This window comes from Phacochoerus africanus, chromosome 8, assembly GCF_016906955.1.
Source record: "Phacochoerus africanus isolate WHEZ1 chromosome 8, ROS_Pafr_v1, whole genome shotgun sequence".
NCBI lineage: Eukaryota > Metazoa > Chordata > Mammalia > Artiodactyla > Suidae > Phacochoerus > Phacochoerus africanus.
This window is the reverse complement of record NC_062551.1, coordinates 72,028,213-72,047,174: the sequence shown is the minus strand read 5'-3', so window position 1 is coordinate 72,047,174 and position 18,962 is coordinate 72,028,213. Positions and strand designations below refer to the sequence as shown.

Genomic DNA, 18,962 nt, shown 5'->3' with positions numbered 1-18,962 from the left:
CAGGTGGTGATGCCATCTAGAGGCACGGCAGCCTCCCCTTCCCTCGCCACCCCGCACCTCCTCAGGCGAAGCCAGCTTAAAGGCTTCTAATTACTCTAACCACCAAGGGCATTTTACATTTTTGGCCTCAAATGTGGACACCCCAGTCATGTCCTACTTCTAACCCAGACTTCTCCTTTATCTCCGGACAAGCCACTTAACCTCTCTGCTTCAATTTCAAGGAGAACAATGCTTCTTACCCTCTTAGGGGTTGCCAGTTTCAACAAATGCATGGGAAATGCTTGGAGGAGGAAAAGCATTCTAAGAGTTCCTATTATTCCCACCAAAAACAAGGATTCAAGCCAAACTGGTACTTTCCTGCACAGGTAAGCCTTAAATTAAACAGAGCCCCAGACCTCAGAAGGGCAGTGTTTAGGTGGCTCTTCAGATTCCTAGGAGAATAGATCTGTGTTGATATCAATCTAGCATTTGGAGAACAGACACCTGACCCAGTGCCAAATGAGAAAATCAGCACTTGCAGCGAGGCCCAAATGTATGGCCAGCTTATCCCTCCATGCCTGAAGTCATCGGCCAATGCTTTCAATTCTCCCGCTGCCCCAAATATAACCCACCAATGTTATAGATCAGCCCTGGGCGGTTTCCTTGCTGGATGACTCTCAAAGCTCGGACACCACTCCCACCATCCAGCGAGAAGCCCTGACACCAGCCCGGCATGCCTTCAGGATGAATCCCCCTTCCGATTCTCATCGTGCAGCTGTGGGGCAGAAAAGCAAAGATGTAGACATTCATCCGTACACCAAGCTTATCGACCTGCCCGAATCGGGAATCAGTGCCGTGGCTACCACCCCAAAGCAGAACTCTGCACTGACTCTTCCTCCCTCTCTGTGATTGCCAAACACGGCGAGGCAATTAATCAGCGGTCAAAACTCTCAGAGATGACCTCACTGAACAACATGTGAAACACACTAAGATCTACAACTAGACGTTTTAGGAGAAATATTGATTCTACGAGCCTAAAACATGAGGAAAATGGTACCGTGTCTATCACTCCTCTGAAAAACAAAGATTAAAAGCAAACTGATCCTTTCCTGACTCAGGGTGTTTCAAGGGTTCGTGAAATACTCTGAACATCCAAGCAAAGTATGTACAGAAGATACAGCTAATGACACTTTCCTTCAAAGGCTGGGGGTTTAATGGCAAAGCACCATGTCGCTGGCCAGTGTCCTGTTATGGATCCGGGAAACATTACGTTCTAAACGCGTGTTCCGGCTCTGCCACTAACAGGCACTGTAACCGTGGGCAGGTAACTCTGAGCCTCAGTTTCCTCATCTCAAAACAAAACAAGATTTCCTGTGTTGCCAAATCCATTAGGATGACAGGAGAATCCAATAAGACGGTCCATGTGGAAATGCTTTGGGAACTGTGAATTCTCTGGATAAAACAGTTTCGAATGTCAAGTCTTAGATCTAAAACTGTCAAAATCCTTTCAGGAAAAGAGTGAGACTGGGCTTGCTGAGCATATCAAGCGGCTGTTGTATTTCCTACCTGGCAAGCACCCTGGCCAATTCTCTCTTGACTCCAGCACCAATCTGGAGTCTGGCCCTCCCTGGTAGACACGCACCTGCGTACACTAGTGTGTAATGCTCCCTAGTCCCTCTGCCGTTTACAGTGTATTTTACAGATAATGGCATTTTAGCAGTATCAGGTATGCCTACATATTTTTGGATGAAGGCTGTAAAAAGCAGAGTGTCAAAACCAAGAACAAACAAGAATTAACGCCCTGCCATATGTTACAAAGGACAGGTCCTCTAAGCCTCACAATCGCTGCTTTTCCCTGCCTTTAAACGTGCAATGAGTGCTCTGAGACCTCGAAATGGCACATTTTCTTTCAACCCCCCAAAAAAGAGATGGATTTCAAAACCTTACACAAACACCCTGGATTGGATGAATGGGGTGGAGGCTTTACCAAAGGGCCAGCCCATCTCCCTCTGGTGCCAGCTCCTCTGCCTGCACCGGGCGCTTCCAGAGGAAGAGAAACCGTGCAGATAGGGAGAACGCGCAGGTCTCTCTCCAATGGCAGAGTTATGAATAGCACTACTTCCACACATGGAAAATAAAACTGGTTTTCATTAGAAACCAACTGAATGGTTTATTTTCAATATCAAATAACACAGAAATTAGATCCGAAGAAATCCCATTAAGTCACGGTCCTATTCTCCTGCCAAGTCGGGATTGTTATCTACGGCATATTTCTACTTACACGGGGATACTATAGCCTCTGCTAATTTCTCCCTTCCCGAGGAGCTTATTTCCCCTTCCCATAAAAAACTGTACTCACAGGTTTGGCTGCTCTTTGTCAGCGTAGCAGAATAAGAGAGGGCTCAGGCTCCGAGCCAGCTCATGTTCCTCAAACTGGCCTGCGGCATCTGTCTTTGCATTGTCCTGTCTGAAGATCAGTGGGAGCCCTTTAGGAAGGAGGGGAAAAGTTTATATCAATCCCACCCAGCATATGCAAGGTAGATATAAATACTGAAAGGAAAAAAAAAATCACCAAGAGGGAAAGATGATGAAAATTGAATGTATTTAGTGGGCTCGGTCATTGTCCAAAAGGACAGTCTTGACCATGATTAAGCACTTCTTAGCGAAGCAGGAAAATTTCGGCAGCTTATACGGTTGAGGTCATCTGTTTGCATTGGCTCCATTTAGTTAGCTGAGCGAATAAATCTGAATTCCCACGACCGCCTCCGAAGGCCGACTTGAGCAGCCTCTGTACGTACCTGTTTTGTTAATCAACCAATACGGAGCAGAAATGAAGATCTTTAAAGATCCTTCTGCTCGACACACAATCCGGATGGTGAGGTTCAGCTGCCGCCGGTTGACGTCATAGAGTCGCATTCTTACCATGTAGTTTTGGGTTCCAGGTGGAATGAGCAACTCTTTACAGAGTGGGAAGTTCTCCAGAGACACCCCTAAAGAAGATAAAAGCTATTGTCTTTCTGATCGTCAAAACAGCCCACAGCCAAATTAAACTGGATTCCTTTTGGAAAAACACTAACTCTGTATTCAACCAGCAGAAATCTCATTAGAATGGCCATCTTCCTTTGGCTGGGATGAGAATAAATATGAAGCAAACCAGATGGTCTAGAAGTCACACCAGGGAGGCTGGACTGCATAATAATTAGAAGAATGAAAGCACCAAGGAGTTATCAAGTACAGCTCTGATTATTAAGAGTTTACTATACATCAGGCCCTCAGCTGGGCATCTGAACCCAGTAAAGACAAGTATAGGCTAAGAGTTAGGGTTTTCTGCAGCCTCACTGCCTGGCCTCAAACTCCGAGTCTGTCCTTACAGCTGTGGGATGTAAGGCAGCTATTTAACCTCCCTGTGTCTCATCTGTCAAATGCGGATGACAACAGTACCTACTTCGTGGGCTTCTTATTAAAAATTACGATCCACGTAAAGCACAAGTGTGAAGTTGAGGAGCGCTTGTGGGTGCACAGTGATGGGATGGGGGGACTTCTCCACCTACACAGGGGCTCAATAAATAGTTGTTGAAGAAATATTTAAAGGTCAGAGCAAAGACTTATTTTCTTTAAAACAGACCACTAGCATTGGCCTATTTTTCTTTTCTAAATTAGGCTCATATTCGAAAATGTAAGCTTATCACCATGGGACACAATGCTGAGGTTCAGTGAGTTTCAGGTTCCTCATCAGTAAAACGGGGATGACGGCTGTCTCTCTCCCTGAAACATCCATTGTTATGAAGATCAAATGAGATGATGCAGTGAAAAGGTACATATCTAAGGCCTTATGTCTCTTAACAGCCTTAAAGAAACATACTTCCGGTCCCAAATCCAGAAGTTTCCTGTTGCTATAAGTGCTATCAATATATTGACAATGACTCTGTCTGGACTTCACTCCTCCCTACAAATGAAAATTCACTATTCCAAGCCTCAACGTCCCCATCCATAAAATGGGACACATAACTACTGCATAAGAATTACATGAGCTCACGTGTGTGAAAGTATCTGACATACTGCATGGAACACAGCACGAGCTGAGCAAACATTTCCCCCTTTCCTGAAAAGAGGAGAGACAGATGATTTTGTTCATTCCACACCTGGTAAAAAGCATGGTCTGAAAAGACAAAATGACTTCCTTTAGTCACACACCAAGTGAGCAACATAAGAAAAAAGGCTGTGTTGAGTGCTTACTCTGTAAATCTTTTGATTTTGCTCAATTTTTTTTTGTTTGTTTCGATGATTTTCTATATTAGTTTTGCTCCTTTGAGCTGGCTTATTGAGATACGACATGTGCTGCAATTTCTCCAAAATGTTTGCCAGATAGTCACAAAATAGCCACGGACACTTTCACAGAATTATTGCAAATAACAGACTAAGTCCTTACCCAGTTCAATGTTCTGAGACGTATCAGCTGTGTGGAGAGCCACCTCCTTGCCAGGTTTCAGTGTCCCGTTAATCGGCATTCCTTTAACATAAAAATCAAGTTCACAAGGCAGCAAGTTGCAGATGACCACTGTTGGCAGGAGATAGATGGTATGCCCAGGCTGTCTGAAAATCTGTTTCGCGCTGTCAGAAAAGATGTTGGAGGGCATGTAATCCGGATAATTCTCTTTCTTTATGGCCACACAAAACCTAGGATGACAAAATGGTGTAAACACATCAGCCTGAATGAAGAGCTTGAATGGTCTCCGTGGCTGAGTATGAGCAATAACATTCAAATGGTACAATAATTTAGTTAAGATACTGGCAATTTTCAATCCAAACACATTTACTACGGCATAATCAAATCACAAAAAAGTACAGATTTTAAACGTTCACTTTGATGAATTTTGGCAATTATATTCACCTCTATAACCACCGCTCCAAACCAATTAGAGAATATTTCTCTTACTCAAAGTTTCCTTGAATCCCTTTTCAATCATATTCTCTCCCATCATGCAAGCAACTACTTTCTAATATTTCTCTTTATATCTTAGTTGTGCCTGTTTTCAAACTGCATATAATGGACATGATACAGTATGTACTATTCTTTGTGTCTGGGGTTTTTTTGCAAAACATTAAGTTTCAACAAGATTCAGCCATATGTTATATGATCAGTATTTCATTCATATGCCAATGGGTGAATATACCATTTTTTAAAAATTCATTATCATGTTGATAACCAACTGGGTTGTATCTCCGGATCCATTTAGTGAGAATGGAAATCCCAACACACTACTTCCAATCCATGACCTTGGTGATAACCATCTTCCCACTTAATTATTAGGTCTTCTTTAATAGCTCTCAGCACAGTTTTGTAATTTCTAGGGTAGAAGACTAGTACCTCATTCTTTAGACTGATTCCTGATTAAAATTTGTTGATGCTATTGTAAATGGTATTTTTAAAATAACATTTTCCAATTGTTCATGGCTAGAATACAAGCATATAATTGATTTTTATGAGCTGGTCTTGAATCCTGAAATCTTGATAAATATATTAGGTCTCATGTCTTTTTTTTTTTTTTTGCATTTATGGAGATGACCCGATCCTTTTTCTCTTTAGTCTATTAATACGGTCAATTTAAAACTTTTATCAATGTTTAAATGTTGAGCTAATCTTACATTACCAGATAAAGCTCACTTATTCTCTAAACTCTTCTGTAAGTTTAAACTAAGCGAATGCTTATCTTGGCTATAAAGGGAACTAAAGCTGATCATCTCTAACCCAAGTAAGTATAAAGTCTAAGTTTTTTCTAACCTTGTGTGGAGTAACATATCACTAACACTCTTCAGGAGGGGCAAAGAGGAGTCTAAAGGATAAGATAATTTTGTCAAAGTCCCCAAGAAAAGCCTCTACTCAGTACATGAATCCTCACCAGAATTCCTTTGAAATCTGTCATTTGAAAAACTCCCAGCCCTGGGATTTCACTTCCCAATTAGGAAAGGGAACTGGTCCTGCTTTCTTCTTCCCTCCTTGCATGTCTTCTCATCCTGATGCAGTCAGACACATTTCTAACCATAGGTGTGTGAGTAGTGGGTTTGCTGGTTGTTTCTCCCATAAATATCAGATGATGAGCAACGACCCTTGAGTTGCTGGTTAACCCCCGAGTTCTTATGAACTCAACACAAGAACTTAAGGAAAAGGAACTTAAGGGTTTTTCACAGAGAACTCTATCTAGTCACTTATGATGGAACATGATGGAGGATAAAGTGAGGAAAAACAGTGTGTGTGTGTGTGTGTGTGTGTGTGTGTGTGTGAGAGAGAGAGACTGGGTCACTTTGTGGTACAGTAGAAACTGACAGAACACTAAACTAGCTATAATGGAAAAGGTAAAAATCATTAAAAGAGTTTAAAAAAAAAAGAACTTAAGGGTTTTAAATAAGCATAACTGAATCATTAAGAGTTCTTAGAGAAAGAATGAAGAACAAAAAAAGGCAAAATTTACAAGCCATTCCTGCACCAGGCATACCTGAAGAAGCGGCTTTTCTCCGTGTCCATGGAGTGGCACTCTCGCTTGCTGCTACTGACCTCGGCAGTCTTCACGACATTGGTCCAGTGAATGGGAGCCTTGCAGAAAAACACCCCCAATCCTTTGGGCCGGGCCTGCAGCCGCCAAGAGGTGAGGTGCAGCGGCACCGCAAACGAATCGCCGGGCATGATGGCAGGAAGCACCACGGGCTCTGCCACGGAAACACGGGTCAGCACTGCCAGGCACGGTGGCCCACCCCACAGCCCATCTCAGGAGAAAAGGAGGAGAAGGTAGGACATACTGTCTGGAGCTGATGGGCTGTCCAGTCTCAGTTCCATTGGTGTCTCAAGTCTGTTCTTCACAATGAGGGCCGAGCGGACAGTGATCACTTTCCGAGCACTGCCTTCCATGGTCACTGCGAAGACCACCCGGACAGGCGGGAGGGAAGAGAACTGGCAGAGAGAGATAGAACGAGAAATGGCGTAGTTGTGCTTTTGAAAATATGCAAATTACAACAATATTGATAAGAAGGTCTATATCTAAAGTGTCTTGGAGTTCCCATCGAGGCTCAGCAGTTAATGAACCCGACTAGTACCTAGGAGGATGTGGCTTTGATCCCCGGCCTCGCTCAGGGGGTTCAGCATCTGGCATTGCCTTTGTGAGCTGTGTGTAGGCTGCAGATACACCTCGGATCTGGTGTTGCTGTGGCTGTGGTGTAGGCCGGCGGCTACAGCTCTGATTCAACCCCGAGCCTGGGAATCTCCATATGCCACGGGTGCAGCTTTTAAAAAATAAAAAAAAAGATACGGTGTCTTATTAATATAGCTCTTCTGTGAAATGAGCCATTAAACCTAAAACCACTCAGCTTCAATGGGAGTGAATAGCTTCTAAATACAGACTATTAGAACAACCAACTAGACAGGTGTTTGTATTGGTATGCCTTTCACAGAAAAAAAAAATGTTTTTTTCTAAATGTCACACAATTTACTCAATTTGCCTATACTCTATATATTGACAAGCTTCCCCCCCCAAAAAAACCCATTTATATTTCAAAGAACTTTAAAAACAAACTTCTTCACAATAATCTTCTAAGTTCCATTCAATAATCATTCTTTTTATGAACCAGACATCCACGCTGAGAAACTCAAGACAATGGAGGGAAATAACTTCTGTGTTGGGTGGAGCCACCGCTTCCTTCTTCCATATGGTCCTTCACACGTTCAACACACACTTTGTGCTGCTACCATGTGCCAGGCATTTTTTCAGTACAAAGTCCCACATATGTATACCAAAGAGACAGTGTCTGGAAATATTATTTCTTTTTCTTTCTTTCTTTTTTTTTTTGTCTTTTTGCCTTTTCTAGGACCGCTTCCGTGGCATATGGAGGTTCCCAGGCTAGGGGTCTCATCGGAGCTGTAGCTGCCGGCCTACACCAGAGCCACAGCAACGCAGGATCCGAGCTGCATCTGCGACCTACACCACAGCTCATGGCAATGCTAGATCCTTAACCCACTGAGCAAGGCCAGGGACTGAACCCGTAACGGATATTAGTTGGGTTCGTCAACACTGAGCCACAAAGAGAACTCCTTCTAGTGTGTTTTTAGAGGGACAAGAACCATCACCAAAGCTTCCACTGACCCAGCCAAGTACACTTGGGAGGAGCTAAGGCCCAAGAACAATTATTTACAATCCAATCTCGTTGCCTCCCAGCTTATCTGAAATGTCACATTTTAAAACTTACTACGCGGGGGAGAGGACAACTTATAAGAAAAAACAAATCTGAAAACAGCTTTCTAATGTCATCTTGTGGTGATATTTCAAAAGTCAAATGGCGGGGTTGGGGGGGGAATCTTAGTACTTTTCATTCTCATTTACGTTCATGACCCTTGAACTAAATAAAACCTGTAAGAGATGAACAGCCCTACAAAGGTTGGAAAGAAAAGGAGATCCTGGATCAAAACTTTTGCCTTTTCTCTCCTTCCCTGTAGTATTCAGCCTCACACAGCAAGTTAGGTGAGCTTCTTGTAAAAGGAAGGTCATCATTACTAGAAAAGGAAGAGACCAGGTCCAGTCCTAGGGTCCAGGGAGCCTCCAGAACTATCTGTGCATATGTGGTTCGGGCACAGTGTGCACACCCAATAAACACAGCGACACAGGAGAAGCATACTCACATAAACCTGCGGATGAATAATATTTGTTCTGCTGCCTGGGCTGCCGATCTAAAAGATTCCAAAAGCCAGAGAGTCAGTACAGACCTAAGAGAACAGGCATCGTTAAATTCAATGACAGTGTACTTTGCTTGAAAAGGTGGTGTTTATAAACACTCTTGGGTAAAGTGTGGTCTACTATGAAGAGAAAACACTTTGGAAGATAGGAGAAAAGCAATATTCATTTTACAACCATTCAATACATAGAAAATCTCTCCGGAAAGCATCAATACTATAGAAAGGTATCTCTGGGGAGAATTAGCCCTTTTATTATTGGGCACGAACTTAGGCAGAAAAGTAATCTTGAAAGAGTCTTTTTCTGAGAAACTGGGGGCACAAGAGAGGCACGGTGCAAAGAACACTGTTCTCTGGGAATATTTTTAACGAAGCCAGCAAGCCTGAGGAAAGCTACAACCTCGCGGCCCGTCTGCGCTGTCCTAGTCATCACTGGCTACGCAGAGATGAGCGCAGTTCCCCCAGGAAGGACGGCAGAATCTGGCTGCGATGCCAGCCTCCACCTGCACATTCTGGTCACGGATGCTGCCCGCTAGCATGGCCCAGGCTGGCCCTCTACCCCTAGAACGCAGGCTGGGGTAAAACCAGGATAAGGGCCTGTGAGAGGATGCAAGGCCAGTCAATAACCCACAGTGGACATCTGTCTTTAGGCCAGGGAGGAGGATCTGGAGACACAGAGCTAGAAAGACCAAGGAGCAGCATTATAAGCCCTGTCAGGGAGACAGTACATAAAGGAAATATAATGATACGTCAAATGAAGCCAATATATGCTGGGCAAACGCTTAATCTGCCGGCTGGCACAGATGAGTATCAAATGCACTGGCACAGGTGGGGTAGTAAGTGTTAATGCCAATTTAGATCTGGTTTTTCTACTAAAAATCAGCATTCTCTGGCTCATCTACATAGTGACAGCCAGTGCCTGTGACTGGCCCCAAATAATCTTAGATACTCTTCCTAGTGCTGGGAGAAATAACAAGAAAATTTCGCCAGAGCACAGCTATTACAGGCCCATCTGACTGCCTGGATTTAAGGGGGTGTGGCCAGGGCACAAGTGCTAGCAAACACCTCTCCCATTGCCACGCACCGTGGAGGAAGAGGAGTTCTTATCCGGCGCAGCGTATCGGAAGAAAGTCCCAACTTTATCCACAGACACAGGGCTCACTTGCTCCCAGCCGTTTACTCGCACTTGCAGCTGATGAATCCGGAGGTCATGGGTGTGCCTGGCGGGCAGAAGGGGGGGCGGGGGGGGGGGGGGGGAGACATTAAGCACAATCCTATCAAGGAAAGAGAAGTACAAACAAGGCCTGAAACAGGATTTACTACATAATGATGTAAAAACCAAGGCGGCTAAGCCTTTTCGCAATGACCTAATGCGAGGGAAATCAAGAGAATGCTTTAACTGGGTCGTATACTTTGCAAGATTGACAAAGCCTGAGCAGGAGTGGCACTGCCCTTCCTCATACAACCCTGTGGACCTGTGAACTAGCTCAGGTCTTACCCCAACGACCTCTACCTCAACCTTTATAAAATGATGACACCAGGGAAAAGCATTTCAGTGGGGTGGTAACGATGCTGTACTAGCAATTTAATCATGTAACCACACTCTTGGAAATGCTTAAAATGACATTTGCTCCTGGGTTCTTTTGTGGAACCTCCTGCTTCTCTGAGAACCACAGTCACTGGGCTTCCGTCCTACAGAAAGTTAATGAGACACGGAGCCCTCGGAGTTGCAGGGCTGAAGCGCTTGGCTGAAACCGCAGGGGAAGGCAGCGGGCAGAACAGAACAGGAGGAACGGGAGGAAATTGCACATTTACTTCTATTTTAGATGTTGTCTAATTCAAGCCAGAAGCCTGAAATGGGGAACTCGATTTGAGGCTGACAGGAAGGGAAGTGGGGAGGGAGGCAGGAAGCGGGGTACCATGTGCCAAAGGAAGGGGCGGGGGAAAGAGCCAGAAGGCGGCACTTATTTTGACGAATTCAAGCAGAACAGGGCGACCTGAAATGGGTTAAAACATAGAAACTAAAACAGAAAGGACAAAAGGGCCAAACCCCTTCTGATACCACAGAGGCAGTGCTTATTAAGAAATAATTAGCTTCCCCAGGAATTTGGTGGAACAGAAAAATGCTCAGCACTCATCCCCGGAAATTCTACTGTGGCTTCCAGGTACGTGCCCAGCAGAGAGGGTTTTTTTTTTCCTAAACCATTTTTTCCCTGAAAATCACTGGAGGCCCACGAGTTCAGAACTCCTGCCACCAGGGAAGGATGCACGCCGGTGCAGGGCGTATGTAGAGTAAGATGTGTCTGATTTGGGAGCGGGTCTGCCCACCAAGAATTAAAGCACCGTGAACGCCTATGACACAGAGGGCTGAAGCTAGTCTCTTTAATTTCAGATCATGAGGCTAAAATCTTAGCCTATTCACTATCCACTGGACAGCCCTTCCACTTAAAAATGTCTGCAAATAAAAGAACATTTTACTGCACATTTTATGACCTCTCGGGAACCAGACACGACGTCCTGGCACAATTACCCCTGTCCTTTGGCTGGCTGTTTTAAGAGTGGATCAGTTAGCCATCTCCCTAGATGAGTTCTTCTTATCCTCCTTAATATCTGACCACCACGGGCTCTGTTTCCTGAAACCAGCTGCTTGCTAAAAGGGCTGTGTGGCACATGGGTATCTTAAAATCGAAATCAACGTGCCTCGATTGACCTTTTGGGAATACCATGTCACCGCCACACGGTGACAACCAGGCTAGGATACAATGAACCGGAGTGTTATGACTGGTCTGTGCTTCAACCAAACAGTAATGGAACACACCGGGTACCATCTCAGTGTCAAATAAAGGGATGATTCTCAGAAAGAAATGCATTTCCAAGACAGCAAGACCGCTAGGATCTTGTTTTAAAGGAAAGACTTGTTTTCTACACACCTTTTAAAAACAACACATTAACAACATCATGAACAAAGGAAAGAGAAAAGGCAAGACGCTAGCTAGGGACCATTACTCCTATTACGTCTACATTTTCTCCTCAAGGCTTGGGCCGGACCATGCTTTACCTGTGTCTCAGCTTTCCCCTTGCTTCAAATTCAAAGGGAATCTCTTCACCCGTGAGGACTTCCCGCCACTCGCTAACATTGTGAGCATCGTCCAGAAGTGTTCCGTCCCCTTCTGGAACCATCCCTGGACTTCCGCTGTGAGACAGTGCAGCCCTGGAACCAAATCAGATGATACGAGCTGGTCCCTCTTTCTTTCCGCCTCCCTCTCACCCAGGGCTTGGAGCTGGAAGCAGAAACCCTCTCAGAAGGCAGTTCACGGCAGAAAGGCTGCACAACCTGGGACCAAAGATGAGGATGGAAGAGGCCAGCCACTCGCGTTATCCGCACGATCCATCACAACGTACTGGAAATTTCAGAACCAGCCAAGGCTGTCACTGCATAGGCGCTAGCCTCCAGCAGCGGAGTCTGGTACACAGGCGGCTGTGTAAACTAAGTTAGGACTTTAACAATAGTAGTTAAGGACTACCTGGAATTTAAGAGACCTGCATGGTTTTTAAGAAACAAAAATGTCTCCTCCAGAGCATGACTGTACTTGGTGGAGGCAAAAGAAATACAGTCTCAAATCCACTGATTCTGTTACTCATTTCCTACACTCTGTTACCTAAACTGGAAAGATCAGCCTGCATTTGGAAAATGGAGCCAAAGTCTAAACAGGCAGGAAGTTGTTAGAAGGCGTCCTCACTTGGCTTAGGTAAACTCTCATGTGTTCTCCCAACTCCACCCAGTTCCATCTGGACTGAGGTCTATTTTCAGTTTGGAAGATAATACGTGTGTGTGTGTGTGTGTGTGTGTGTGTGTGTGTGTGTGTGTGTGTGTGTGTGTGTGTGTGTGTGTTAGAGGTGGGTATGAGGTGTTTTCAAAGCAGTTTTGGAAGAAAACTGGGCAAAACATTTGGTTTCATAACCATACACAAATTCTTTTAAAAGGGAATGGACAACATATTCTTACGTATGTGTATAAACTCAATCACTTTGCTGTACACCTGAAACTAACACTGTAAATCAATTATACTTCAATTAAAAATAAATTTTAAAAGGGGGGGAGGGGCGGAATGGGGACCAAGGAGAAATGACGGAATGACTTGGGCCTCCCATCCTTAATTTGCTCGGCTTTTGCTTTAAAGACAAGGGATACCAGGATCAAGATCACCACTTGGATTTTCATACTCGGGACCTACTTCTCCAAAGACAGATTCTACAGAGAACCAGAACCTCCATAATACATCTCAGCAAGACAGTGAAGTTATCGATGCAAAGCATTCAATCCCAAGAGACTCAGAAGAGCCTGCCGTGCTCTGCTGGCCTGGTACACAGGCACCAGGGGTGGCAGCGATAGCTCAAGGTGACTGATGAAGTGTTCCTTACCTGGTGGGCGTGGTGGTCAGGGTGGCAAACCACAAAGTGCAGCCGGTGTGATTCCTTAGGGCAAAAGGCACGAACGGCTGCCGGCGTTTGGGCGCTTTCATCTCTGCTGTGAGCAAAGAGAAGGCCATCAGCAGGCGCCTCGACCTGCGTGGCAGAGACCCTCCCCACCCCTGGAGACAGCGCCCCCAAACCGCCTCGTGCCAAAGGGCTGAAGGTGGAGAGAAAAGGGTAGGAACTAGCGCAGGTGTGTTGACAGGACAAGTGGGCCATCTCCACGTCCCCCACTCCTGTTACGAGAGACGCGGTCCCCAGGCAGCTGGCTGTGACGTGTGACGACTCCCACCCCACGGCCTCCTCCAACCCTAAGGACCTTGTCTTAGAGGGCATCAGGCCTACCATGGCTGGCACCAAGAAGGACAGAGGAGTGGATCCCCACGACTGCCGGGAAACAAACCCTAGATCGATAACCTGCACTCAGCAAGACACATGCTGGTTTCAACTCCGTCCAGAGCACCTGTACTTCAAGGATGCCTCCCTTTAAATGAGCTACACTTGAGTCATTTAACACATTCTAACAAAAACGTGCTTTCCTAGGCTTTTATATGAATGGTTGTAGGCTTTCCTTCCTGGAAGATCAGAAATACACTGTCCCAAAGCTTTTTAAGGGGACTTTTTAGGTTTTTTTCTTCTTTTCTAACACAGACATCACCACCGGCTGCAAGGAGGCGGGTGCCGTGGGGACGACAAAAGGAGCACAGACATGATTTCCCTCACCAAAGAGCTTCTCGTCAGGGAAACTGGAAAGACACACTGATCAATACGAGACTCTAAGGAATCGAAGTCTAGGGAGAGTCTGACCTGACTGTGCAACTGTAAGCAATCAGAGTGTGGAGGGACTGGGGGCCTCCAAGCACCCGGGCTGCTAGGGACCTGCCTCGCTCCGATGTGGGAGAGAGCGCTGGGAGCACAGAGCTCCCAGCTCCCACCAGGACCACACAGAGAGGGAGGTGGCAGCGCACACCACAAAGGCAGCAGCCACCCAGGGCTGGGAGCCTCCTGGCACACCTGCTCCACCACATGCCCCACCAACAGAAAGGTGTCATCCTCTGTGTCCAGACTTAAAGCACAAAGACAGCCTGAGAAAGACCGGGACCCAAACGGTCTGCAGCTGCGGAGAAAATGACATCTAGAGGTGACCACAACTGCCAGCTGAGAGCACTCCGGCACGATTCCACTCAGTTCCAGGACCACATGCTTCCTGCCAGCAAAAGCAGGAAGGCAAGCTGCCCCAGAGCCGCCTCTCACGTATGGCACGGGCAACGTCCTAAGTCGGTGTCACGCCTTAAAAGTAATCCGCCTTTTGTCTTCCCTTTGTAGCTCCTTAAGTTGTCAGAAGTTGGTGCACTGGACATGGCACAACAAGGCGTTTCAGGTTAAGGCAAGTTCTGTTTTGGTGAGGACAACGGCTCAGGGCGTCTACACCTGCTCCTCCTCTGAGTCTCCAGTGTGTTCCCACAGTTTCATGATTAGCTTTTAGAAATGCCCCAGATATGTCTAAAGGTAATAACCTCTGCCTAGAATAGGCCCGTTTCTCATCCCCATGGCCTCACTTAGTTCCTAAGGTTTTCATTTTAAAAAAAAAGAGTTCACCAAGTTGAAAATTAAGGAGTAGCTGTGAGGCTGCTGACAAGAGCAGAGGGGGAGGAGAGAGTTTAAGAGCTGTCTGCAGGGTAAACAGTACTCACTGTGGCACCTTGAAAGGCACCTCCCTCTCCCTGAGAGAGCGGCTTTATTACAGTAGAAAATGGACCCCAGAGGAAAAGAAGCCAGATGTGCTTTCATATCCCACTGTGAGCCAGACTCTAAGTTTCCATTTGCAAATTAGATTTAAGAAGAACAGGTGGCAAATGGCTTTGATCGGGCTGTAACACAGACTAGAGTGCTAGGGGTCTGTACAAAGACAGTGCCGGTAGATTGCTCTGCATTTAAACGGCCCGGGGCAGGCACGCTGCTAGGGTCCTGGAGCTGCTTGTGCTGATTACACACAGCAGCAGGGACTTCGGCAGCCCACTTCTCAGGTAAGAACACGCGGAGGGCTCACAAATCCAAAGTCAACACCCGGTGACAGGTCTGACATCTTCCACGCTAGGGTCCAAGTCAACGGCGTACATGCCTTGGGCACAGCAGCAGAGAACGAAATTCTCAAGTCTGCCCGAGAGAACAGTATTCCCTGGTGGCCTGGCCTCAGGAAACCTCCTCTAGTGACCAGACCTAAGCGATTCACAGGCCCAAAGAACCCAAAGCACCGCACGTTCAGGTTCAGCTTAAAAGGCTCCGGCCGAGGCAGTGTCTCACCCTGTGGACCCACTCGCCAGGGTGGTCTGGCCGTTATCATAAACAGGGTGAGTCTTCATGCTAAGCAGCTCAGTCCATCAGAAAGGACCTCGTTTGTAAATCGCAAGAAATGGATTGAGTCCCAGGGCTGCTACTAACTAGTCACGTGAGTGAAGGCAAAGTACTCAGTCTCTCCCAGCCTCTGCCCCCATTAGCTAAACAGGAGTAATGGCTGCTTAGCCCCCAAGATTAAATAACAGATACAGAAAAGCTTAGAAGCAGAAATCCATGACTAAGCCAGCAATCAGTCATGGGTTTTGTGAGTCCTCCCCACAAACATCCATCCTGGTATAAGACCTTCCCACAAAAACACAGAGTAGCGCCCCCACGTAGGAATACCCCCGCTTCTAAACGCCTAGTTAAGGAAGCTCAAGAGGCCTTTTTCACAAAATATATCATGACCCAGGACCTGGTGGTGTGAGCCAAGGACAAACACGAATCGTTCAGATTAAATTGCACTCCTTGAAGTTTGTGATGTTTTTCTCTCCTGTTTACTTACCAGGCAAATGCTCAAGGAACCGTAAAGGGTCAGAGGTAGAAACACAGACTGTTCTCTCTTCTACCTCCCAAGAATCGCAATTCATTTCCAAAGAAATTCAGATTTGTGTCTAAGCAATTATTTACTGAAAAAATTCTTCTTAGCTCTGTTCCTGATCATTACAGCTCCTATTCTGCAGTTCTCCCATGGCACAGAGGGTTAAAGATCCGGCATTGCGACTACAGTGCCTTGGGTCATGGCTGTGGCATGGGTTGATCCCTGGCCCGGGAATTTCCACGTGCTCTGGACGCAGCCAAAAAAAAAAAAAAAAGAAGAACTATTCACTGCGTAGTCTATGGACAAAGATGTGCAGCACTGCTTGATGGACAATGGCTTTCTTCCGTTTTCAATCTGAGACATCCCCTCTAACTGACAACGGATGTTTCTGCATCACACACGATGGAGTTGATTCCATTTCCGCTAGACTTAAAGCAGCGGAGGAGACAGAATAAGACTCTGCACATCGCTTCCTTCTGATATAAGACGCCACGTTGTCCATTAGTTGGAAGTGATCTTTCCTGCTACTCCAGCAAAGCCGTTCTCAAAACTGGGTGGATCCCCACTGAGCTCCCGTATTCACAGAAAATCGATGTACAAGGCAGTTCTTAAAACAGGAAAATAAAGCAAGCCCTCGCTTGGCTGTACTGTACCTCTAGCATAGATCTGGTGCTCTAGGTTAGTCAGACTGGCTGTACTCCTAGTTCTAAGGTAGACAAGGGGGAGGCCTGGTAGACAGGAGAGACAAAGTTAGAGGGGAGCATAAGTACAGTGAAAAAGAAGACTCATCTCCAAAACATAGCACAAATAGAGCACATTACAAAAACAGCAAGCAGCACGCACTTAGAGGATCATCCCTGCAGTGGTTCCCAAGAGCTAAGGAGGTCGTGGATGCGGTGAGCGAGACAGTTTTCGTGCTGGCTTTCACGGCAGAGGCTGTGTCCACAGACCACATGCCCCTTCTTCTCAATCAGGGAAAGAAAACATACTCACACTCACTCGGCCAGAATGACCAGCTTTTGGAGGACTGTTAACCTAAAGCATGTATGTTCTTACATGGCACAGAGACGCCACCAAGAACAGTCAGTACAGAGGTTAGTGGAAGCTGTTCCGTTCCAACGGGAAGAGGCAGTAGCACAATGCTAATCCCTGACAGGTCTCAAAAACTCCAGGGAAAGAGTCAGTCTGTGTTCCAAGCTGAAACAATCTCTAAGGCGTTATCTCATGGTATTACTTCTATTACAAAATTAAACAAGGACATTTTCAGAATATTTAGTTTCGGTATTTCCATAAAATGTCCCTGAATACAAAACAAATGAACTGAGGAAGGTGTCACTGCAGGTTTACCTGCAGTCTCAGCCCTTACTGAATAAAGCCAACAATTTTGCCAAAAATGAGGCCATTATTTTCTTTCCCCTGTTAAAGACACAGTGAGAAATCAGCAGCTTCCTTAGGTTGACTTTCATAGTAAGAACCTCTATTTCATTTAAAAGGAAAAAAAAAAAAAAGAAGAAGCTCTGTTTCAAGGGCTCATTTTGAAGCTAGTCAATAGGAATAAAAGGCACACATCTGAGGGAGATGTGACTAAATATTCTCGAATAAAGGCTGAAGGTTTGTGATCAGTTCAACAAGATTTAAACCTACTGACTTTCAAAACAAATATTTTAGTAGGCCTAGTAAGAAGCTATATTATATATATATATAATCTGCTATTCCACAGTCCAGAAATTCTCAATCAGAGGTTTGGAAATTTAGGTATATTTGCTTATGCCTAATTAAAAAGACCTGTTACACCTTTGTAAGCCGAAGGAACCATAAAAATATGTAGGTAAATAAAAATCCAGCTTTAATTTAGCACAAGCATTTAACATAGATAAGGTAGCTTAACCATAATATATTAATACAGTTATTTCTTAACTATAAATAAAGAGCAGACTTTAAAATAAATGGGGAGGAGAGCAGTGGGAAAGGGACAAAAGAAAAACCTTTCATCAGAACCCTGAAGATGAGGCCTTCCTAGTGTTTGCACAGAGTCTGGATTTAAGATCCCTCTGCATGAATACAATTTTCAGAAACACACTCTCTAGGATGCATTACATAATACACAGATTGTTTAGAGTCTTCTGGGGAGACTGTGTCACATTCTCTCGACACACATATTGGGGAGGTTAGAGGAGGAGCCAGAATTGAACCTGATGATGTCTGAAAAGCCCTGGCTCCTAAGCAAAGGCCTTGAGACCCGGAAGCAAAGCCTGGGGAGACAGAGAGCAAGCAGAGCTGACATGTCTTTGTCCCTCCTCCTAGAAGTACAAGGCAGAGAGACAGTCCTTTGATACACCGAGGAGAGACGAACCGGTTCCAATACTTCGTATACTAAGAAAATCCATCTTCCCCGCAACACGTCTGCAGACCAGATGGAATAGCTAAGCATTCATGAGCTACGTGAAGTCCAGCCACGACTCCCCAAAGAAACCACACTGAAAGAGCTGGGGCTGAGCTGAATTTGGATGACGATGGCTTGTGGAACAACTAAGGACCATGCAGTTGGCCATCAGAATCTCCCCAGCTCTGAGGAAACCAGAGCTCCACGGTGAAGCATTAAATAAGGAAAGAAAACATTGTTAACAGAGAACAAACTGGATCCTCTTTCTTCAAGAGGCTGGGTATTCGATTCTTTTATAAGTTACTAACAGTACAGCCCACCCCTCCCTGAAACAATTGTTTCCACATGGAAGCCTGCCCTCTCTCGCTTCAAGAATACATCCAAACTATCTCTAGACTTAGGAAACTAAAAAGATGCCCTTAAAAATCCAGTCCAGAAGTCCAAGCAATTGGAATGCTCTGCTGAGAAAAACACACACTGACCACCAGCTGATCCGGATGCATCTCCAGACGCACCGGTTCGTGTGCAATGTG

The 18,962-nt window shown here is 45.5% G+C and overlaps 1 protein-coding gene across 6 annotated transcripts in view; it reads right to left on the bottom strand.

The window, feature by feature from the left end:
- Positions 1-18,962, bottom strand: part of VPS13D (vacuolar protein sorting 13 homolog D) — a 255,497-nt gene that overhangs the window by 143,233 nt on the left and 93,302 nt on the right. For 4 of the 6 annotated variants that reach the window (XM_047791884.1, XM_047791886.1, XM_047791887.1 and 1 more), the window contains 10 exons: positions 13,118-13,223; positions 11,754-11,906; positions 9,780-9,915; positions 8,645-8,692; positions 6,775-6,925; positions 6,474-6,684; positions 4,409-4,656; positions 2,778-2,969; positions 2,339-2,465; positions 612-754 (listed from right to left, as the gene is read on the bottom strand). In XM_047791884.1, the coding sequence (XP_047647840.1) occupies positions 612-754; positions 2,339-2,465; positions 2,778-2,969; positions 4,409-4,656; positions 6,474-6,684; positions 6,775-6,925; positions 8,645-8,692; positions 9,780-9,915; positions 11,754-11,906; positions 13,118-13,223 (1,515 nt within the window). Of the gene's footprint in view, positions 1-611; positions 755-2,338; positions 2,466-2,777; positions 2,970-4,408; positions 4,657-6,473; positions 6,685-6,774; positions 6,926-8,644; positions 8,693-9,779; positions 9,916-11,753; positions 11,907-13,117; positions 13,224-16,699; positions 16,775-18,962 lie in introns of all 6 variants that reach the window. The other 2 variants (XM_047791889.1, XM_047791885.1) reach the window with 2 other exon arrangements.